Here is a 23446-nt window from a genome sequence, read left to right on the forward strand (position 1 = left end):
AATGTCACCAAGAGATGTGTGCTTAACTGCAACGTAGTTGTATTGTCCGTTTTTTTGCACCACTGGTAACTTTAAAGAAAAGTTGTGAGTCTTCGTACTATAGTTACATTGTAACCGTTATGCTGTTGTTTCATTTAGGAGATAAGTTTCAGGAAGACCAGGCGTGACCTAATGGCTAAGTTGCTCAGATTATGGATTTGGTGATTATTGGTTCACGTCCAGTTGCCTTAAAAAACGCATGTAGCACTTTGAGGCCATGGATGCGCTTTTGGAATGAGGGTAAAATCCCAGTATTATTTCTTGCAATTATGTATAATGATGAAATAATAAATAACATCCAACGTTAAAATAGGTTTGCTTTCCAGTGTCGTGTTTGTGTTTTCTTATAGCAAAGCCACATCGGGCTATCTGCTGAGCCCACCGAGGGGAATCGAACCCCTGATTTTGCGTTGTAAATTCGAAGACATATTGCTGTACTATAGGGGGAGAGGGCGTTTTCCAGTGTCACAGCGGCATGTCTGCAGACTTACAACGCTAAAATCCGGGTTTCGATACCCAGTGTGAGCACAGCACAGATAGTCCATTGTGTAGATTTGTGCCTAATTACAAACAAAATAGGTACACATATAAAATCATTTTAATTAAGTACAATCTATAACCACTGAGAGGTTAACTCTACATGTTTCAAAGTTGCAACTCCTGAAGATGACGTTGCAATGTTTGAAACACGTAGAGCTAATTTTTCAATAATCACAGATTTGCTTTAATTAAAATGTTTTTAATTATGTACATATTTTAACGTCGGGCGTCACTTATTTTACGTAAAACCCTACTATTTGATCAGGAAAGTGTATCCAAGAGCTGGCGGTAAGCGCTGTTTACTAGCTATTTTCTGTCTCACCTATCAGTTCAAAATTAAAGACAACTGTGCGTAAAAAGTCTGAAACAAACCAAGAAACTGACAACAGTTGTTTGTTTCTGCCACCAAAGTTCACGTTTTAAGGCGCTATCTAAACGGCGCAATTTGTATTCCTTCAGTCAACTAGGCTGTTTCACTCCTACTGAACCTTAATAACCATAAGTTAATGGGCAAGGCTACCCCCGGACATTCAGCTACAGATTATAGCCGTGCCTGTTCAAGCTTTATTGTAAAAGAAAAAAGAAGGAAAGTTTATTTCAAATGGAATTTCAATCAACTAAGTTCATCCCTGGACGAATTAATTTTCTTGTTATTGTTAGAAGAAATCAACTCCGACCAATAACACCATCCAGCTCTTCAAAGTCATTCACGGTATATATAAGAAAAAAACGTATGTTCATAGTCCCTTCAAAACAAATAGAAGGTTACAGAAAACTGAGAGGCTTTTAACGTTACATTCCTTCTTTAAGTTAATCAATATCGAATAATTCTACGTTTCTTTTGTGTTTGTTTTGCTCTCCGAGACACATAAGTCTGTAAAGATTAGTTTTATTGGCATCCTGGCGATAGAAGCCACACTCGAGTTACTATCATTGCATGAAGAAATCTGGGTCGATAAAACGATTTACGAACACTATGGAGCTGTTATTAATTAACAAGCAATTCAGTATTGGGTATTGCAGTTGTCTGGTCAATAATAATGCATATGGTCGCATAGAAATATACACAGAAGCAACTGTCATTTAGAAAGATACACATAACCAACTGCCCAGCTTTATTTTTAATTCTTATGAATTGCTGGAGAGGACATGTCCTCCATTTTTCTAGACAATATCAACGAATTGTATATAAATATCCACGATACTTATTCCTAAAAATGTTGTTAATGTTTTTAAGTGTAGTAGGCTTAATAAAATATCCTATTCAAGGAAAGTACGATTTTGCTAAATGTCAGTTGCAGCTCCTTTTACGTTAAATAATGCATGTTTGTTAACTTGAATTTTAACGTGATAATTCCTCAAGGCTTACCCCGCTGGGCTACCAGGAAATCAAATGTATCAAAGCATAAAATTATTTTATTTTAAGCCTGGGGCAACGAACTTATTTAAACGTAAGTAAAATATTACTATTTTTGATAGTTAATTGCTTTTAATTCTGTTATACTAATTTTATATTGAACATCTATGTTTTAGTAAATTTTATGTTGGTTATTGTGTTCTAAGTTACTTTTCAAGTCGTTAAAAGACCTAATTATCCAACTTCCAAGTCAAAAGTGAAAGTTTCAACACATTGCAATACTTACATATAAGAAAATAATTTTAGGGAAAATATGTTTGGATTTTATTGAGTAAGAAAAAAATCAACATTCACCCAATTATGTGAACGACTGCAATGTTGTTAATACATATCGAAATTAAGCCAATGATTTGAAAGACTGGAATATTGTTAATAAGTAATATGCTTGAAAGTTACTTCATTAACCATAACTATTTTATTGTCAGGGTTAGCCATTGGGGTTGTTGACGTATGTCTCTCCACTGGGCGCCAAAAGAAATAAGCGCAAAAGTGGCATTGCAATTGAAAGTTCTTCTAGTGAGTTTTATAGGAGCAGGGGTGCTGACTACTAAGTTCACAAAGGCCACAATTTTACCTAGGGCAGGGTCTGGTGACTGTATTTTCTTCTTCATTTTTTGAAACACAAGTTCTTAAGCCTAAAGCTCTGACTTTTATATTGTTTCTATGTGTTTTGTTAAGCGCACTGCTACAAAATGGTCCATCTGCTGTACTAATCACGGGTATCGAAATCCGGTTTTAGCGTTGTAAGCCTTCAGCGTTATCACTGAGTCATTGGAGTGCTGACTTTTAGTATGACGAATTTAATCTTAATAACTGAGGCTTTTGTTTTAATTTTCACATGACAACAGTGACGAGTTGTGCTCCATTAGGCGCGAGCAAATACAACTTAAAAATAGAATATGTCAGGTAACGGGTCAAACGTTTCCTTCACATATAACCGAAACTAAAAAAACACATATCACAAAAACAATACATAAACTTGTACGTATTACAGTTTAAACTTTAAGACTACTTAGGAAACTCTCTAAACAACTATTTTAGTGGTACTCTCATTAAACACGGGTTGGTTTACCTTTTAATTGTCACATTATCCTTGACTCGGCATAGCTTATATTCTACCGGAAGATGTAAACACATAATTTATTTATTTTCAAACTGCAGATAAATAGAACATTTTAATAAATATGCGTGGAATTTTAATTATATAGTCAATTAGAATAAGAACTATGCCATTGGTATCCTTTATAGCATTATTTACATAATTTCCTGAACTGTTGTTGTGCAATCAAACGAGTAACATTGTTTAAAAACTGGGTTACCTGAATTATTACCAGAGTAGCAAACAGTTTAATAATCATAAAACCATTAATATCGTCAAGTGTTTCTAACACTTATTGCAAAAAAATCGGTAAAATTGAAGCGAAATATTCTTCAATGTTTCTCAAAAGCTAAAATATTTTCTAGTTGAAGATTTAGGCCCTTTGTCAAGAAAAAAGCTTTCAACACATACTTTGATAATTAATATTTTTTATATATAAATACGACAATCCATGTTCATGATACCGCTATGTTTTTTTCATTATTTGAGACATATCTTAACCCAATGTGGTCTATACATTGCGTCATACTGAGAAACTTTGCATGTTTGTCTGTCATAATATTCATCGTAAAGAAACAGTTGGGGCGAAATTACTCATTTCCAATGTGATGTGAAGCTCATATGATACTCGAGGATTAATTAGTGAAATAAGTTATGACATTGACTGCGTTTACTTATGTGTGTGCATGGGCGTGTGCGATGTGTGTTTCTTTGATTTTGAATTTCTCCCAAAGCTACACGAGGGCTATCTGCGCTAGCTGTCCCTAATTTAGCAGTGTAACACTAGAGGGTAGGCAGCTAGTCATCATCACCCATCGCCAACTCTTGGGCTACTCTTTTACCAACAAATGATGGGACTTACCGTCACATCATAACGCCCACATGGCTGAAAGGGCGAGCGTGTTTGGTGTGACGGGGATTCGAACCCGCGACCCTCAGATTACGAGTCGAGTGTCTTAATCACCGGACCATGTTGTGTGTGTATATGAAAGACTTGCATGTTATTAAGGAACATATATACAACAAAGTCGTTGACCTACAATAATTTCGCTGTATAGATATCCTAGAAATTTGGTTTAAAAAGCCGATTAACCCTTAACCAGTAAGAATGTTGAAAGTAGCAGCATCAGCTGATGATAACCGTCGTTTAAGGGTAAAATATGGTCTCCATCGGTAATTCATGGGTTAACTGATTTTTTTTTTCTGTATAAATAGTGTAACAATTCCTGGACACCAAGGAATGCTTGGAAATACTTTGGTACATCCTGATCTGGGGCCGTGGCAGGCTTTTGGAATTGAGTTTGTCTTGACTTTTGTGGTGGTATTCACGGTGTTTGCCACACAGGATCCCGACAGAAGATCTTTCGGTAGCGATGCACTGGCTGTGGGTATCGGCTATTTGGCAACATCTTTACCTGGGGTAAGTCTTTGCTGATTACCATGTTAATTTGTATGTTGTGTGGTTTGTCGAAATCAATTTTTGCAATAAAAGTCATCTCGATGTTGTTATTAATTCTTATTAGCATAGTTATTACAATACAGACAGATGATATTTATGTGTGCTTTCCCTTAATGAAATCTTTTTTATCGTTTAAACCAAAATGTTAACTCATTGATTGTTTGGTATTGAGCCGAAATTTATACAATGGATTATCTGTGCATTGCCCACCATGGATATCGAAACCCGGTTTATAGCGGTGTGAGTCTGCAAACACACCGCTGTGCCACTGGGGGCAGATATATCAATACACTTTCATAGGAAAATAGTTTCAAACTACTGGTATTTACAGTTTAATGTAATACTAGAGTTTTATTAATCTTGCAAATTTGTTTGTTTGTTTGTAATTAAGCACAAAGCAACACAATGGGCTATCTGTGCTCTGCCAACCACAGGTATCGAAAGCCGGTTTTTAGCGGTGGAAGTCCGCAGACATGCCGATGTGCCAGTGGGGAAGCAATCGTGTAACTGTAAATCATATTATATTCCAAGCTACGATTATGCTTTGACTTACTCCATTTTTAGGCTAATGAAGTTTTCAACTAATTATATTTTAGTATTATCACTGGAAATGACCAAATACATATCATGGTTCTCTATCTACATATTCTACAACATATACTAACGTTATTTTTAGTATTTTAAGTGTTTCTTATTTTTTTCAAATCTTAAGGTATTGTATTTCAATTTACTGTACGTGTTAATCTTGGATCTGTTTACCGTTATGCGGGTGGATAAGTTTTATTTATGTAGGTGCTCTTTAACTAATGTTGGAAACGTTTACTGAAGGTTTGTGGATAAGTTTTATCTCCGAAAGTGTTATTTAACGCAAATTACGCATCATCTCTCTATACAGCAATGTTCACTAATACGTAAAATTGCTTTTGGACGTAGATAATAACTAGGTATTAGCTGTGCTATACAGTATTTATATATATTCCCATTAAATTTCATAACACATTTTTTGTTTATTTGTTTTGAATTTCGCGCAAAGCTACTCGATGGCTATCTACGCCAGCCGTCCCTAATTTAGCAGCGTAAGACTAGAGGGAAGGCAGCTAGTCATCACCACCCACCGCCACCTCTTGGGCTACTCTTCTACCAACAAATGTGGGATTGACCGTCACATTATAACGCCCCCACGGCTGAAAGGGCGAGCATGTTTGGTGTGACCGGGATTCGAACTCGCGACCCTTGGATTATGAGTCAAACGCCTTAACACGCTTGGCCATGGCGGGCCACTTCATAAAACAACTTCCCACTTTTAGATTAAATATGGTTTATAGAAATGGTCATTAGTTGTGTATTCCCATAGAAATTATATTTTTAAATAATTTTACTGCTTCGCCAACTGTTATTGTATATTATAATAAAACAGGTAAATTCTCATTGACTTCATTCTTTTGTCATTGACACATCACCCCTCAATTAAAAACAACTCCATAAACTGATTTTAATGTGTACCTTGATACTGATGAAAGTTTAAGAAAATATGTTAAAAAACTGTTAATTCACAAAGTTGTTATTTAATAAATAAATATCTGGTTATTGCAGCAACCGTTTTTTATTAAAATCATTTCTCTGATAATGTTAAGCGGTTGTTGTATTTCTGCTACGATTTTAGTTGCAATGCATAAAAACTGCGAGACTTAGAGTTTCGTGATTCTAATCCCTGTTACTATCAGGGGTTCAGGTTATTAAAATGACAAAACCGTTCAACCTGTAATGTTTTAATTCTTAACGCTCATAGGTCGTTACACTCGTTATCTGTAAAATATAGGCACATATAATCATATTTTCTACTAATTTCCTTTATCAAACGTCTATACCGTAGAGGAATGATGCATACACATATTTTTACTCACTATTAGTAGTTAGGGGTCCTATGTAGTTACAAAAGAACTTTCGGTTAAGAATATCAATCAAAACAAGGCGGCCAATGGAGAATTATATTCCGATTACATGAAGTCACGTGACCCACGATTATATAGATCAATAAAGTACCGCCAGGACTGTTAGTGGTAGTTTTACCAGATGGCCCTCCGGTAGTTGGAATCGATGGAGGTAACGGTGTCCAAACCTGTGGTTATATCACAACGTCAATTACATTATTTATATTTCGTTGTTCGATAAATAGTGTCGGATTTTAAATTTTAACTTTAAATAGAAATAAAAAATAAAAAGCAACTCTAAGTATTAAAATAGAAACCTAGTGAATCTACACACTTTTGCTAACGAGAAACAAGATTATTTATATCATGACGATAAAACTTTGAAGTCCTGGAACTAAAAAAAATTTGAAGCCATTTTTTGCTACTGATCTGTTGTTGAATCTTTTGTCCTGTAAAAGGTTGTCTAAATGCTTGAAAAAGTGGTAGTCGGTGGGTAACAGGTCTGGGAAGTAAGGGGGACGAGGCAATGTTCCATAGCCCAATTCGTTGAGCTTCGTGTGGCTGAGCATTTTCATGAAGAAACATTGGTCCTCTTTGATTGGCTAATGCTAGTATATTTTTTACGCAGCTTTCTATGCATTACTTCCAATTCTTATCAGTAAATCTCTTCAGTGATATGTTGGTTCTCGTTGAGCAAGCTATAATGAATAATACAGGCCAAAGACCACCTTACAATGACCATACTCTTCTGTTGGCTTAATTTTGGCTTTGGAAAGTGTTTTTGAGTCTCGTCATGATTGAACCATTTCACAGGTCACTTTCTCTTGTCGTAAAGGGTCCACTTTTCGTCGCAGTTGACAATTCAATGTATAAATGCATCAGTTCTGTTGCGCAAAATCAACATAGAACACAGTTCAAAACGGTGATTTTTCTGATTCTCACTGAATCAGCGTGGAACCTATTTCTACAACTTTCTCACTTTTTCCAGTTTGCTCGAGATAGTTTTAAATTGGGAAAAGGCCAACACCCAATTCTTGCGTCATTTTTCGAACAGTTTGGCGCGTATTTCTTTCTGCTAATGGTGTTAACTGGTCGATTCTAACAGCAGAAGGCCATTCTCTGCCCTTTTTTTCTTCAAGGCTCACATCTCCATGACGAAACTTTTAGAACCAACTCTGTACTGTACTTTTGAAAGTGGTTTCTTTGCCCCATGCTTGGTTATTATTACAAGCTGCTCGTGCTGTATTGAGACCAAGTTTGAATTTATGTAATGAAATGATACACAACTTTTTTTACATCATTAATTGTAAGGGTCTGAAATATTGAAAATATGTTAACATGAACTCAATCTATCATAATCTGTATAGCCACTCTCACTTATAAGTTCTCTACTTCTGATTTTAGCCACAAATTATTAAGCTATGTTACTAACATTCTGTTCCAGTTAAATGTAGTGAAATATGTAACACTGATATTATGCTTCTTAAAACAGTTTTATGATTCAATGCCTTGCTATAGTACAAATCCAACCACATACATATAAAAACGTTTCGAAAATAGTTGTATTATTATTTTTATATAAACATAATTAAGTAAATGAAACGCTTTGTAACAATTATTATTTTGTGTTTTGCCACAAAAGGTATCACCCAATCAGATATCACAATTTCTATGTTCTTTTTTTTTTTCGTAAAACGCTTTGTTTTTCCGTATAACATTTTGGATTCGCTGTGAAATGCAAAACGTTTTGTATAAAAACATGAAAGTCGTGATATCCATTGGATGCTACCTTTTTGATAAAACACAAACTGGTAAGTGATAGTGTTTGTTTTAGTTAGTGAGTTCTATTTATATGGTAGGAACATGTCTTGAAAAACGTTACATTCGTGACTAGAATAGTTCTAGTTGCTCTATGTAAATAAGTTAATCCAATGTAATAGTGTTCAAAGACAATGTTATACAATAAATTTATTTTCTTAATATGGTTTATAAATTAATAAAAATGTCTTAAACCTTATCATTTTGTATTTTCTGTTTCTAAACCATCTTATTATTAACTCTAAACAGAATAACATGTTTCTTACAGAATATGTAGAACGTAATAACTTGTGGGTAAAACAGATATAATAAAACCTGAAAATAAAATATACACACATATATATATATCCTTTTTAGAGATCGTATAGAATATGACAAATTCAATACAATATAAAGCAGTTTTACTGCTTTTCGCTCAAACGTACTATACAAGTTTTGGTTGATATGATGCACAGGATAAATATCTGAAGTTTGAGTGATTTACGTATAAAAGTATACAAACATGAATAATTTCCACGACTGTTTATAGTGTAAGTTAAACTAATATATGAGTAATCATGTCAGTAAATCATGGAGGTTTAACACAAAGTTGGCTTGTTAATCATGCATCTTTTCATTATGTTAATATTAAGTTTTCATTTTTTTACAAAAAAAACTTTTTTGTACACTAATATTATTTTAAATTAAAACATCAAAATGTTTGCAATTTTTAATTCTCGAGATTATGTTTTCGCTTCTAAGGTTGTTTTTATTTATTCCTAAAGCATTATTTGGTATTCCGGGCTGTTTTATCCTTCTCATCGTGTTATAATATCGGTTTGAAATACGAAAAGGAAAACACAACGACAAGAAAACACTCCAGACATCTTTTCAGCTTTCGACTCCTTACACAATGGAAAAGTAAAATAAAATAAAAAGGAAAATGTTCCAGCAATGACTTAATTATATGTTGGAGTGACACAAATTACATGTTTATAAACAGATTATTATTTTCGTCTATGCTATAAAATCTCATGTTTTAGCTGTTAAACACTATTTAACACTACACCTTAATAGAAACTGATTTCCAACCAGGACTATTTGTTTCGAATATTCGCGCAGGGCTCCAAAGAACACCATCTGTAGAGTCTCAAATTTTGAAGAGATAGAACAGGGGAAAGCAGCTAATCAACAGCGCCCACTGCCAACTGTTGGGTTACTCCAATAGAATAGTGAAATTTGACAGTCATTTGACCTACGGTCCCAAAGTGCGGAGCGTATTTTTGCGGCAATCGGCAATAGTACGCGAATCATGAACCCTTTTATTCAAAATCTGGCCAGGCTAACCATTAGGCTACGTCTAATTCAATTATAAAATACCTCTTGTCTTTCAGAGCACAGAAATTCAAAAAAGATGCAGATAACAAATGACAGGTGACGTTGTGGGTAAAAACTGACATCGGATACAGTTCAGATATCTAATTTTATTTACGCTTAGGTCTTGGAAAACGTTTATTCAATTTATTCTGTCTTATTCGATTATGTAAGACACAATTTAAATAACCCTAACAAAAGAGAAAGCTACATTTCAATTTTTGTTTCTTTCTGATATTAATCAGTCAAACACGTTTGTTAAAACACTTTAACATAAAGCACCATGTTATCTAGCAAAATAATAATTTATATACGAATTTAGTTTCCACTTCCTTCATTCGCACATATACGTTAGCTTTGTAAATAAACTCCATACAAAGTACTACTAGTGCTAAAAATTCAGATACTAGTTACTAACTTTACATATCGAATGAAAGTCACTGAATCGATCCCATATTGAAGGGAAATTTGTTTTTTATTTCTATTTATTACCATGCTTGATTATTCCAAATTTTGTTATTGCCTTGTTTAATTTCACAGTAACTATGGATCCTATTACCGGATTAAGATAAAAAAAGTTCTTCAAATCCGTCTAAAGAATTCATTCTTCATGTGATTTTATGAAAAGTAAGAGGTTAAAATCACTAAACAAAAACTGGAAACACCTACTTTATCTTGTTTTATTCATATGGTTTGTTTGTTTGTTTGTTTTTTAATTTTGCGCAAAGCTACTCGAGGGCTATCTGCTCTAGCCGTCCCTAATTTAGTAGTGTAAGACTAGAGAGAAGGCAGGTAGACATCACCACCCACCGCTAACTCTTTGACTACTCTCTTACCAACGAATAGTTGGATTGACCATCACGTAATAACGTCCCCACGGCTGAAAGGGCGAGCATGTTTGGTGCCACGGGAATTTGAACCCGCGACCCTCACATTGCCAGTCGAACACATTAACCCACTTGGCCATGCCGGGCCCTATTCATATGGTAATAATTATGTTATGAATTCTCTTAGTTAACCTGAAGATGACCTAGAAAGGTCGAAACATTGTTCCGTACTTTATTATAGTTAAAGTTTTAAAACCCATACCAGCCGTCTTTAGATGCATTTTTATTATACCTATAGTTTATTTGACCTTGTGAATATGGTTCAGGAAGACTGTGTTGATTTCACTTGATGTGCCTGAAGGAGGGAGGATAGTTTGTGAATTGTACTGCAGAACTAAAGGAATTTTCAGTAGTTTCTAAATAATGAACGTTTTTAAATCGACATAAATTTTTTTAAAAAAAATTGTTGCTTCCTATCATCTTCTGGGTATTTCGAATGGCTTTCGTCCATGATCCTGATAAAGAGTTAACAGTGTTCTCGCGAGGTTTTAGTTGGAAGAGAGAGACTTTTCTCACCTCTTTTGAGCCTACAGTGCTCAAATTTCCCTTGTATATATTAACAATAACCCTCTTCACCTCATTCAGTAAAATTTTGGATTTCCATCCCTAGAGTCCTATTAAAATATGAGGTATCTCGTTTGATAAAATTCTGGATCTCCAACTGCGTCCTATTAAAATATTAAACACCCCATTCAGTAAAATCCTGAATCAAATTAAAGTATGAAATACTCCATTTGGTAAAATTCCTGGTCCTATTAAAGTATGAAATACCTCATTCGGTAAAATCTTGAATTCCTCCATGGATCCATTAAAGTATAAGGTACCATTTTTGATAACATTCTGGATCTCCAACTGGGTCCTATTAAAGTATAAGAAAGTCCATTCGATAAAATCTGGGTACACTACTGGGTACTATTAAAGTATAAAGTACCTTATTTTGTACAATTATGGATCCCTCACTGATTTCAATTAAAGTATGAAGAAATTAGTCCTTTTGTTTTACTTATATGATAAGATTCTCAAGCAATGTCATTTTAACGCTTTTAAATGAACTTTAACCTAATATCGTATTCTTCTTACTTCCTTCCTTTTCACAAAGGATCAGCGAGTTATTTAAAAAAAAACACACACCGTAAAATAAACTTTATCTTTTCTTGCAATTATTTATATTAAAGTGTGTGTATGTTTTCTTATAGCAAAGCCGCATCGGGCTATCTGCTGAATCCACCGAGGGGAATCGAATCCCTGATTTTAGCGTTGTAAATCCGTAGACTTACCTCTGTTCTTGTTGGGAACTACATTAAAAGGAGGAAAACATTTGTCACAACATAAATTTTATTGCATTGATTATCAACAGTTAGGTCTTGATGGAGCTTTTAAACAAAATTAATGGTAGGGGTGTTGTCTGTAAAAAACAAAAACACTATTAGTCATTCCTTGAATTAAGTACTACTGCGCTACTTACCTCAACAGTGAGCAAAGTACATAAAACATTGTCGAATATTAACGCTTTAAGCTATTTATAAACTGCTAGAACACACCAATAACACTATGTTTAATATTGATATATTTAATGATTAACAGAACAGCTTTTCAGCTTTGACATAAGATGAATGTAACTATGAGTTGTATATAGTTATTTCACATACTTTGTTGTTAGGATAAATATTTCTTGACGTTTTCTTGATTGATGTTATTATAATTTGCGTCATTAGTATTACGAACCCAAGGAAATTGCCCTATGAACAGCTAATGATCGTTACTAGTATTATTTCGTTTCTTTTTTTTTTTTCACCTGACCACTGAAATGTTACTTACGCCATTTCCTTGGCCAACTGAGACACTTATTTTCTTTCATCTATTGACCAAAAATGTTCCGGTAAAATACAGGTAAAATGCTGTACTGTATGTAAACAATTATTCCATTATTCAAGTTTGAATTACGATAGAATCTTGTTAGAGAACTAGAGATGATTTTCGGCTGGCATGAAATATTTTACTTATTAATGAGCACGCGATCTCAGACTCGTTTTCTGACATCTGATAATAAGTAAGTCTTGGCAAAGGCAAAAGTGACGTACACGTGTACATGTTTTTAAAAAGGCACACCTACAGGCTATTATATTCTAAAGTTCTTAATGTGTTTCCTTTTTAAACTAATATGAAAAAACACAGAGAAATTAATCTAGAAATATCCCATTGATTCTATTCTTGATCAGTTGATGATGTCTAAAGCAAAGATGGTGTTATCGTCTCAGAGAGTTTCTTTTTGTCGACAAACCATTTGAAGCAAATATGACATTATTGTCCTAGAGAATTTCTTCTTGTTCACCAGCTCTCCGAAGCAAATATGACGTCCTCGTCTTGAAAAACGTCTCTTAAAGTCGACCAATGATATGGAGAAAAAAATGGTGTTATTATACTAGGGAGTTTCCTCTTGTCTACCAACTGTCTTAAGCAAATATTACGTCGTCATCCTAGTTTCTCCTAGTTGACCAACCGTCTGAAGGAAATATAGCGTCATTATCCTAGGGAGTTTATTCAGGCCAACCGCCTAAAACAAAGGTAACGTCATCGTACCAAAGAGTTTATTATGGTCGACCAGCATCCTAGTTCGCTTCTTCTGATTGACCAACTGATGATGTAGTTTGTAGAAAATTTGAAAATGAAACTTTACTGGTTTGAAAGGAGAACTGTCTTTGTTTTAGAAGATATCTGTTACATTAGCACCACGCTAGTACAGCGTTAAATCTACGGATATACAACGTTAAAATCAGGGGTTCGATTCCCCTCGGTGGCCTCAGCAGATAGCCCGATATGGCTTTGCTATACAAAAAACATACACACACTGTTACATTACAAAAAAAAATTAACAAGTCTTTGAGTTCAGGCGTTTCTAGTTTCTTTCTCTAATATATACCATTCTTGGTTCTATGAAAGACTTGAAAAACCATTGCAGCTAAGTAAAAAACATGGAAGTTCATTATGATGCCAAACATCTTTCACAAAGAACTAAACATTCAGTGTAAATTTAAAGTTGTTATTGACAAACAGTGACGTTTCAGAAGTCAGTAGACTGACACTTATATCCTCTATGAGATTCCTCGACTAGACACATCACCATATATTCCAGTTTGCTTATTCATAAATTTTAATTACATTGCATATATTATGCCCATGTTCGATCCTATCGCTTTTGTTGAAAAAAGCTGTTCTAATAAATACGACATATCAAAAGATACCTACGATTCAGAGTTGTTTAGGAGAAGTTAAGCACAGGCTCAGCATGACTTCTGTCGAAAACGCATTGCCTACAGAGTTACATCAACCTAATTTTCGAAATGAAACCTCACAAAGTAAACCTGTGAATTGTAATCACGGTGTCTAACTTCATAGTTCTTGTTTGAAAAGTGCAGACGCTTCGAATGTTTATTGTTGTTGAATTTCGCGTAAAGTTTCTCGCTAACTGTTTCTAACCCGGAAATGATAGGCTAAAAAGAGGGCATTTAGTCAACAACACCCACTGTCAACTCTTGGATTACTCTTTACCGACGAATAATGGGATCGACCGTCGCAATATAACACCCCTCAGGTGAAAATAGAAACATATTGGGTGAATAAATTCGACACCGCGACCCCTAGATTACGAGTCGAACATCCTAACTATTGGATTATGCGTTTGAAATTACAAAACAAAACATACCTTCGCCATTTTAACATTTGTGAAGGAGAAAAAAAAGCCTATAATTTCTTTCAGCCTATTACAACATTAGAAGGGCCCAGCATGGCCAAGCGTGTTAAGGCGTGCAACTCGTAATCCGAGGGTCGTGGGTTCGCATCCCCATCGCGCCAAACATGCTAGTCCTTTCAGCCGTGGGGGCGTTATAAAGTGACGGTCAATCTCACTATTTGTTGGTAAAAGAGTAGCCCAAACGTTGGCGGTGGGTGGTGATGATTAGCTGCTTTCCCTCTAGTCTTACACTACTAAATTAGGGACGGCTAGCGCAGATAGCTCTCGAGTAGCTTTGCGCGAAATCCAAAAACAAACAGACAATACAACATTAAAATTGTTTTGTGCGACTGGCCGTAACATTGAGCAACTTTTTTTAAACATCTGCCTCAACTTATCAACATTTTAGTTTTTGCAAAAGGCTCAATCTAACTTTACAGTAATTAAAAACGTCATTGTAAGATATTATTTTCATCATTTATATTCTCATTCTCAATATTGAACTTCGTGTATTTCATTCAAAATAATTTAATATAACATTACTACATCGTTTAAAGTAGATGTTTTATTGTATTTTTCTAGGAGAAGCAACAACCTTTGTAGATGAAATTATCTGAAGCAACCGTAAAGATTACTTTCGTTCCACGATTATAGTTATAATCTAATTTTCTCTCGTTGTGTATGAGGCGAAATATTTTATACTTGGATATATATATATATATATATATATTTAATCTTGAAAACCAAGAGAAATCTGTAACCAGTCATCATATATATAGCTTCTAAAAATATACTCTCAAAGAGGAAAAAAATGGTATTTGTTATACCAGTAGGTTCAAACTTTACAAATGTAATTTCTTCTTCATCAGAGACCCTCCCCAGTGGCTTAGCGGAAAGTCTGAGAGATGATAACGGGTTTTGAGCACAGCAGGGACAGCCCATTGCGTGGCTTTGCGCTTAACAACAAACAAACAAGCAATCATCAGAAAGAACAGTTGGATTTCTCGTTTCCGTAGAAGTTTAGCAGCATATATTTTAGAGCTGCGTACAGTTCAGTTCAGGGTTGGTTGATAGTTACCATGGCAACGAAAATAGGAAAGCGTGCGTTACTTTCTACGTTAGAACTAGTGGCAAAATAAATGTCTAACAATTGTTTTTTGTGTGGAATAACGTAGCTATTATTAACTTTAATTTACACATAAAAAAATGATGAGACGGAAAATATGTGAGGAATTTCTTACTTCTTTTTTTTTCATTAATTCTATTGTTAGACATTACATACAAATTAACCACGCTGTATTGTAACGTGTATAAAGACTCTCTAACGTCCTACTGTTTGCGGAAGTTTGTATTCCAAAATATTGTTGAAATCTGTGTTGAAGCTTTAATTAAAACTGGAAGGTCATCATCCCTTCGTGCTACCCCCAAATGTTATAGCAGTATTTCTACAGGCTTTCGACGCTAGAAACTGAGTTTTGACATCGTTGGTAGAGAGAGCACACAGATGATTGTGTAGCTTTGTGCCTAACTTCAAACAAACAAATATTTTCACTTGCCAGAGATATTATTATATTATCTTGTAAAATAATAAACAACAAGAACCAAAAATTATATACATTATAAAATACAATATTTACATTTGACAAAAATAAACCTTTGGTGGCCAAAATGGTTGTGGGTTCAGGAGAAATCATTAATTACCGTATGTCATTTTATTTATTTCAGGTTGCTAATTGAAATATGATAGTATATTTCAGGCGATTATTTCAGTGAAATATATTAAGGCTGTTGGAAGATGTAATTAATCAAGTTAACATATACAGTTTTGGTTTGTTTATCTTCAGTTTCGCCAAAACTACACGAGGGCTATCTGCGCTAGCCGTCCCTAATTTAGCAGTGAAACACTAGAGGGAAAGCAGCTAATAATCACCACCCACCGCCAATTCTTGGGCTGTTCTTTTACCAATGAATAGTAGGATTGACGGTCACATTATACCGCCCCCACGATTGAAAGAGCGAGCATGCTTGATGTGACGGGTATTCGAACGTGCGACCCTAAGATTACGAGCCGAGTACCTTAACCACCTGGCCATGTCGAGTCTTGTTTTGAACGAATCAGAGATAGCTTAGTATTATATCTAAAATAATGAATCTCGTGTAATGATTATTGTTTTCTGAGTTGATAGTTCTTTATCATATATACCATTAATTTCTTGATTGTGACGAGAAAGATATTAACCTAAATTACATAGCCTAAACAAAGTATTATCTGAAGACTGCATTGTTGAGCTATATCCAAGCAGAATATTGAATGGTAATGAATTTCAACTTATGAAACTAGTGAAGTCATTTTTTGGGTGGGAGGGGAGAACTGTTACTCCACTGGCGGATCTAAAAGAGTCAAACGGAGTCATGGCCCAAAGAAAAAACGAAAGTGAAATATGTCACGATGATTTCAGCCCACAAACAGGCGATTTGTTGATATAATTTCTTGCAACAGAAAGTATATCTTCGAACCATACTCTTGAAAGTATAGCATTGAAAGCACATAAGATTATTTTCCAGTCACTTTTAGGCGCATTTCCCTACTCTAGGTGACGCAAAAGTACAAAACTTCCTGAAGCCGCGCCCTGTACCCAACCAGGGGAACCTAAGGCGGGTAACTCTGAACTTGCGAGTATGCTACCCCACCCAAACCTTTTTTTAAAAGAAATATAAAACGTCTGATTAATGGACTGTATTTATGACAGATTACTAATATTAATGTGTACAAAGTTGAAAGTTGAAATGTCCATGTTATTTTTCTTATTCCTTATAACCCTTTAGTTCCTATGTAGTTGATGTATGGATTCCAAAATCTGCTAAGTTATCAAGGCTCATGTATTTTGTAGGAATCATAGTTCAACTTTGCCTCCTTCCCCAAATACCTTGCTGAAATGGAGTCACCGTATCTAACTATATAACATCTGATGTTTGTTAGCCGCCTCCTCTCTTATTTATCAGCCTCAAAATTTGGGTAAAAATATAAGCACAAATAAACCTTATAAAAAAAATTCTAACCGAACAGAATACTTACTTGTTAAGTATGCTTAATTTACATTATGTGACTGAGTAGAAAATTATAGACAATGTGTAGAATGTTTTGATCTTGGAAGAGCTAAATATTAGCTACTTTAAACTTTAAACATAATCCGAAACGATTAACCATTCTGAAGAGTAATTTGTCTTCAAACTGCTGTGTGCCTTCATTTTCTAGATACCAGCAACGGGAGCTTCTTTAAATCCAGCGCGCTCACTGGGACCTGCTTTTGTGATGAACAAATGGCCACATCATTGGGTAGGTCTCTTTATCCTGCTTTAATACACAGTAACTGTTAGGCTACGACTGTTGTTTCGACTGTCTTACATATGTGTTATTTTACAAAGCGTGACTTATTTTGTTTTGATTCAGAGTGACTGTTGGACTATGTTTGCTACATCACCTAACTTACATCTTTATTACAATATTAACTAGTGTATATATGTATACATAACGATCTCTAATTAATCAATAATTAATCTTGTGCTGTTTGAATACTCTTTAGTACTGTAGTGTAGCAATTGGAAAGTTTGTAATTTAAGGAGAAATTTTTGTGTATTCTTTTTTCATAATCATTAAGAATTTTATAATTATGTGAAATATATAAAATCATATATTTTAATGAGGTTTTGTTACATTAATGAATTAGCTTTTAAAGCGTTTTTAATTTATTGGAAGTCAAATCAAACTTTTGTTTTGTCTTGAAAAAGAAATCAATTCGCAAATGAAACATTATCTTACTCAAATCCTGAGTCTGCGACACTAAACGTTTTATTCATTCTTTTGTCGTAAGTGGCAAGTAGTTTTACATGTTAATGTACTTTTAAAGCTTCAGTTAAACAGTAAACACAGGTTAAAATTTTTGTTTTTCCAATCGACCTATTCTTGAACATAGAATCTTCCTATCAACATGCTTGGTATAAGATACAGGAACAGACTATTTTTTACAACAAACTTTAGATTATAAGAAACTGGTAGTGAAGCTTCTGTTTAGATGTTCGTGAACCGCCATTACTGTGCTTTTACGTTTTATATAAGAACAGTATCTATCCTATATATCTCATCATGGTTTTTATCTTCTGGAAACTTCTACTTGTCTAAACCTTATTACTTACTGAGAAATTGGTTCAGGAAGAAACGAAAATCATAGTGAAATTACCCTGCATATGGTCAGAATATTTTTCGAAGGGTCTAATATAGGAGTATTTGTTGATTATACCTTACTAGCTGACAGTAGCGGAGTGAGTTTCCCTTGGGGACCGTGCCAAAGTGTTTTTAAGGGCACTACATTAGTGACCTCTTACACTATGAGAGTATGTCAAATTGCACAGCATATTGTATTTATAAGTTATCAGACTACTTGGTTGTAAAGAAGAAATAGATCGCCAACATAAATTTACGTGTATTTAAAAGACAGTCCTTAACTCCTAATTTAAAATGGTAAACACTCATGGTATGAGCATGTTTAGCGGTATACGAAACTCGCGTGTAGAAAGTATAGTTGTAGAAGAAAGTTGTTATACATAAAAATGAAGATACATATATACTTTATACATTAAAATATTCATGTTCTCTACGTGCACAACTCATACGTGAAGTTATATAGGTAAGTGTTCAATGTTTAGGTGTATTAACAGTATCTGAAAATTTGAATTCAATACACTATCAATCGTTTCATTTCACCAAAGTTTCAGAAGAAAATGATAGACTTTATGTAAGTTGTTATGTGCATTTGAATGTTGCATGTAGTTCTCACGCAACTGAGAAGCACACGCTAAACACCATTTGAACTACTTGAAAATGTTTGCAGAAGTAATTTCCTTGTATTCTACTCTGTGATTAGTCTCAGATGCATCAGTGGTTTCATCTCTCTTAACTAACGCCTCTTCCTAGCCAGTGCACTGATTTTATAAACTTTGACTTATCTTCGGATACACATTTGCAAAGTGTTTCAGTTCAGATCTTACTTAAGATCTAAGTGTGGTATGAGTTGATCAACCTTGGTCAGTGATCTGACAGACAATCCCTTTTTTTTCGTGTCAAAACCTGCATACAACTGACCGTCTCCAACCAGTTGTCTTCTCAGATTTTTTATTGCTTTATGAGATAGTAACATTGTAAGTTTTAATCGTGGACATAATCAAAAATGATGAAGTCGCATCATCTTCTACTAATCTAGTTTTATCATATAGACAATTTAGCTGACACCTTTACTTCCTAGTTTTATCACATAGATAATTCAGATGACACCTTTAATTCATCACATTCCTCAATGTTTGAAAGGCCTAGCCAATCAAAATTTCGTTCATTTGTCTAACAGTTTCATTTGCTCTAGATACAATGCTTTGCGTGTCGTTCCTCAGTAATCCCAGTTGACTGTACACTCATGTATATGCCTCCAAGTCTGAACTAAATCAAGCCCATTTGTTTAAAGGTATTTTAATACAAGTTTGATATGATTGAGAATGAAGATGAATATGTGAATTTGTTTCACACCTCAGAAAGTCTTCCAGCATCCCTAGCCTCTGTGTTCGTAGCAGTATCACGTGACTTTGGATAAACAAACACTTGATCAGATCTGAGAAAACAGCTCTTGAGCGCTCTGTAAATGTCCCAAATAGAGTTGATAATGCACATGATTTTTCTAACCAGCATGTTTCACCTATCAACTTAACTATCTTTGATGTGTCTACCCCTAACTTGCTCTCAATTTTCTTCTTCCAGATATCCATTCGTTTGTAAGAACTTTTAAAGACATCTACGGATGTTTACAACAGATTGAATAAAGATATTGGTGCAATAATACCTTTGTCTGAAAGCGTCTGTACTGCCCATGGGAAGCTGTTACTCCTTTTGTACTGTTTTAAACATACTTGTTGATACAAATGTTTAAATCTCCGTCTACACTTTTTAACTAAATAGAACAGTTCTTGTCCACCATCACTGTAGACGTGAGAAAGAACGAAAACTAGTAACCTTTCAATTATTTTCCCAAGTACATATCGACTACTATGTTACACTGGTCAATTGTAGTGACGTTTTCTGTGGAATCAGTCTGCACTGAGAACATACCAGCGTTTCTAGCTTCGTCTGATATAACATAATGTACAATATTATTCATTATAACAAGTTGACTAGTTTTTCGCTGATGGAAATAACTAGATCATCTCTTCAAGAAGCTCCAAACTTTTTTGTGTTCCTTGGAGTTGGGAATTTCTTTGTTCAGATGATTTCAGAATAACATGTCATACTGGCTCAGAAGTTGTATTAGCTTCCAAAAAACACCATGATTTATTTAATGTTTTTCCAACTCTTGTGCAGCCTTACTTTTATGTCCTCTAAATGTAAGATTAAACTTTCCATGAACACTAATATTAGTAACAATTATATCAACAATTTTAAGATTCTCCTGATATTCAAGTTTTCGTTTTAGAGGCAGCATATGTACCAAGAAATATAGTTTTCCACCTTTCATATTCATCACCTGCACCTCACAGCTTTGAATGTGTTCCTGAGGTTGTTAATGTTCCTCCACACTGGTCATTACATCTGTTTACAAATGAAGACGTGGTGATACTTCTCGATAAACAGAGGCAAAAAAATAAAGTAAAACTTCTGTTGCCGATTTGGCAAAAAAAAAAAAAAAAGAAGAGAGAGACGTTATCTCTTAATGTTTTTAAAAAACTATCAACTGTTTTTCCGTAGTACCCATCCGGGTCGAATGGAATATTTTCAAGTGGTTGAACCAGAAGTTAGACGAAACATTTTCTGTGCACATCTTGATTCAGAAAATATGTTTATGAACAACTCTGTGAGAGTTGTCTGCTCCTGTTTCTGTGTCGTATTCCTCACTGATGTGTGGGTCTCCGTGGTTGTTGCAGCGGTTGATATTACATCATATTATTCTTTCTATAAATGAACAGGTCGCGTAATTTCAATCTGATCGTCTTTGGATGAATGAACAGGGGCCCCCCTTGGGTCAATCGGCTGGTCCACTCGGGCTAGGATCAACCAAGTACCAGTGTTGGATGTTATTAACAGGTGCTGTGGACATTATATCTGATGCTGGTGTTTGGGTATAGTGCTCACGAAACCCTGGCGTTGCTGTAGTGTCCTTGTTTGACATTGTAGTGCGTCCCCTCGTAGGGTTCTATGGTGGGTGGGGTCAGTGGGTACCGAAATTTTCCTCTCTTTATTATGGATACTCCAATTAAAAATCTTAATAAAATAGTGGAAAGACAGTCTATAGGTAAACGACCACGTCTTGAAGATTCTGAGCAGCAATCTTCACCATCTGTACCACCTGTTGTACCTCATTTGCTTATATTGCATTCACTTTCAGACAAACCTTTAGGGCAAATGTCTCCCTTTTTCATTCAGAAGAGACTAGAAGAACTTGCTGGCTCTCCAAAGTCAGTGAAGAAGCTTTGCTTTGGTGACATATTGATGGAAACATCTACATCTCAACACAGTGAACTTCTCTTGCATTCAAAGGCAATTGGGGATATAGCTATTAAGGTTACATCTCATGTTCCTTTGAATTCATCACGAGGAGTTATTGTTGAGAGAGATTTGAAGAACATCCCAGAGTTGAAGATTCTCGCTGGTTTCTCCACCCAAGGAGTTTCTGCAGTGAGGCGTATCTCCACTCGCAAAGATGGAATTATGGTGCCGATCAATGTCCTCATTCTCACATTTACGTCACCTCGTCCGCCTGCCACCATCAAGGCAGATTATCTTAATTGCAGAGTACGGCCATACATTCCAAACCCTCTCCAATGTTTCCAGTGTCAATGGTTCGGTCACTCGAAGACGTCATGTTGTGGTTTCTTGACGTGTGCTCGTTGCAGTGGCAAAGACCATAATGTCTACGAGTATGAAACGGATCCTCATTGCATCAATTGCAATATCTCTCACCCGTCCTACTTTCGTTCTTGCCCTAAATGGTTGGAAGAAAAAGAGGTGCAGCGTTTGAAAACGATTCATAACATTACCTATCCTGAGGCTCAAAAATTGCTGTCCACCACCCCATCTCGGACGTATGCTGCTACACTTCGATCCACAACTACTGTGGGAGTGCAGACAGATCTTTCTGTGCCTCCTACAAAATCGCTCTCCAAACAAATGAAAAGTCTTTTGACCTCCATGGTTAAAAAAGTTGATGAATCAACTTCAACACCTATCTCTGTCCCTTCCATACATTCCACCAAACCCCAAGATCCACATCCTTTGGTTCCAGGTACAGGCATTTCCTCAGATACATCTTCTTCTCTCACTCCAAGATGCAAAACAATCATTTGTTTACGTTCTCAGTTTCTGGAATCCCCTTCCAACAGCAAAGACCTGCCCAATCGAACCAGGGCAGGATACATGGAGGTCGATAGACATCTCTCGAATAAGGACAGTAAGGAGAAAAAATGTGGTCGTAAACAGAAATGTTCTACACCCAATTTGCCTACACGTCAATAAAAAGGGCCACTCTGATACAATGGAACTGTTGAGGTTTACGTTCTAATTTGGATGACATCAAAACACTGATTGCTTCCTACCATCCTGTATGTCTTTCCTTACAGGAAACATTTCTGAAACCTGCCTATACAATCACCTTTCGGAGGTCTTCTTTGTACAGAAATGACAGGCTGTGTAATGGATGAGTGCATGGAGGGGTCGCACTGTTGGATGATCAGCATGTGCCCACCCTGTCTTTGTCACTCGACACACACTTAGAGGCATAGCCATCCGTGTTTTCTTGGGTCATACCATCACTATTTGTTCTCTCTACCTGTCACCTGCAGACTCATGATCAATCTGACCTTGATGCTCTCATTCAACGGTTGCCTTCTCCCTTTTTTATCCTGGGGGACTTCAATGGACATCATCCCCTCTGGGGAAGTGCTGATATTGATTGGAGTGGTCGCTTTGTAGAGCGTATGCTCTCCGATCACAACCTTTCTCTTTTATATATTGGTTCTTTTATTTATTTCCATGCACCTTGCAGTTCTTTACTGCTATTGATCTCTCAATTTGCTCTCCTTCATTATTTTCCCATTTTTCATGAAGGGTTGAGAATAATCCACGATGCAGTGATCATTTT

The 23446-nt window shown here is 35.4% G+C and overlaps 1 protein-coding gene across 1 annotated transcript in view; it reads left to right on the forward strand.

Annotated features, from left to right (window-relative positions):
- LOC143223426 (neurogenic protein big brain-like) overlaps window positions 1-23446 on the forward strand; it is a 91264-nt gene that overhangs the window by 54923 nt on the left and 12895 nt on the right. Inside the window, exons 2-3 of the mRNA XM_076451382.1 lie at window positions 4311-4515; window positions 17530-17610. Of these exons, the coding sequence (XP_076307497.1) occupies window positions 4311-4515; window positions 17530-17610 (286 nt within the window). The remainder of the gene's footprint in view (window positions 1-4310; window positions 4516-17529; window positions 17611-23446) is intronic.

The sequence above is a fragment of the Tachypleus tridentatus genome, chromosome 8 (assembly GCF_004210375.1).
Source record: "Tachypleus tridentatus isolate NWPU-2018 chromosome 8, ASM421037v1, whole genome shotgun sequence".
NCBI classification, from domain to species: domain Eukaryota; kingdom Metazoa; phylum Arthropoda; class Merostomata; order Xiphosura; family Limulidae; genus Tachypleus; species Tachypleus tridentatus.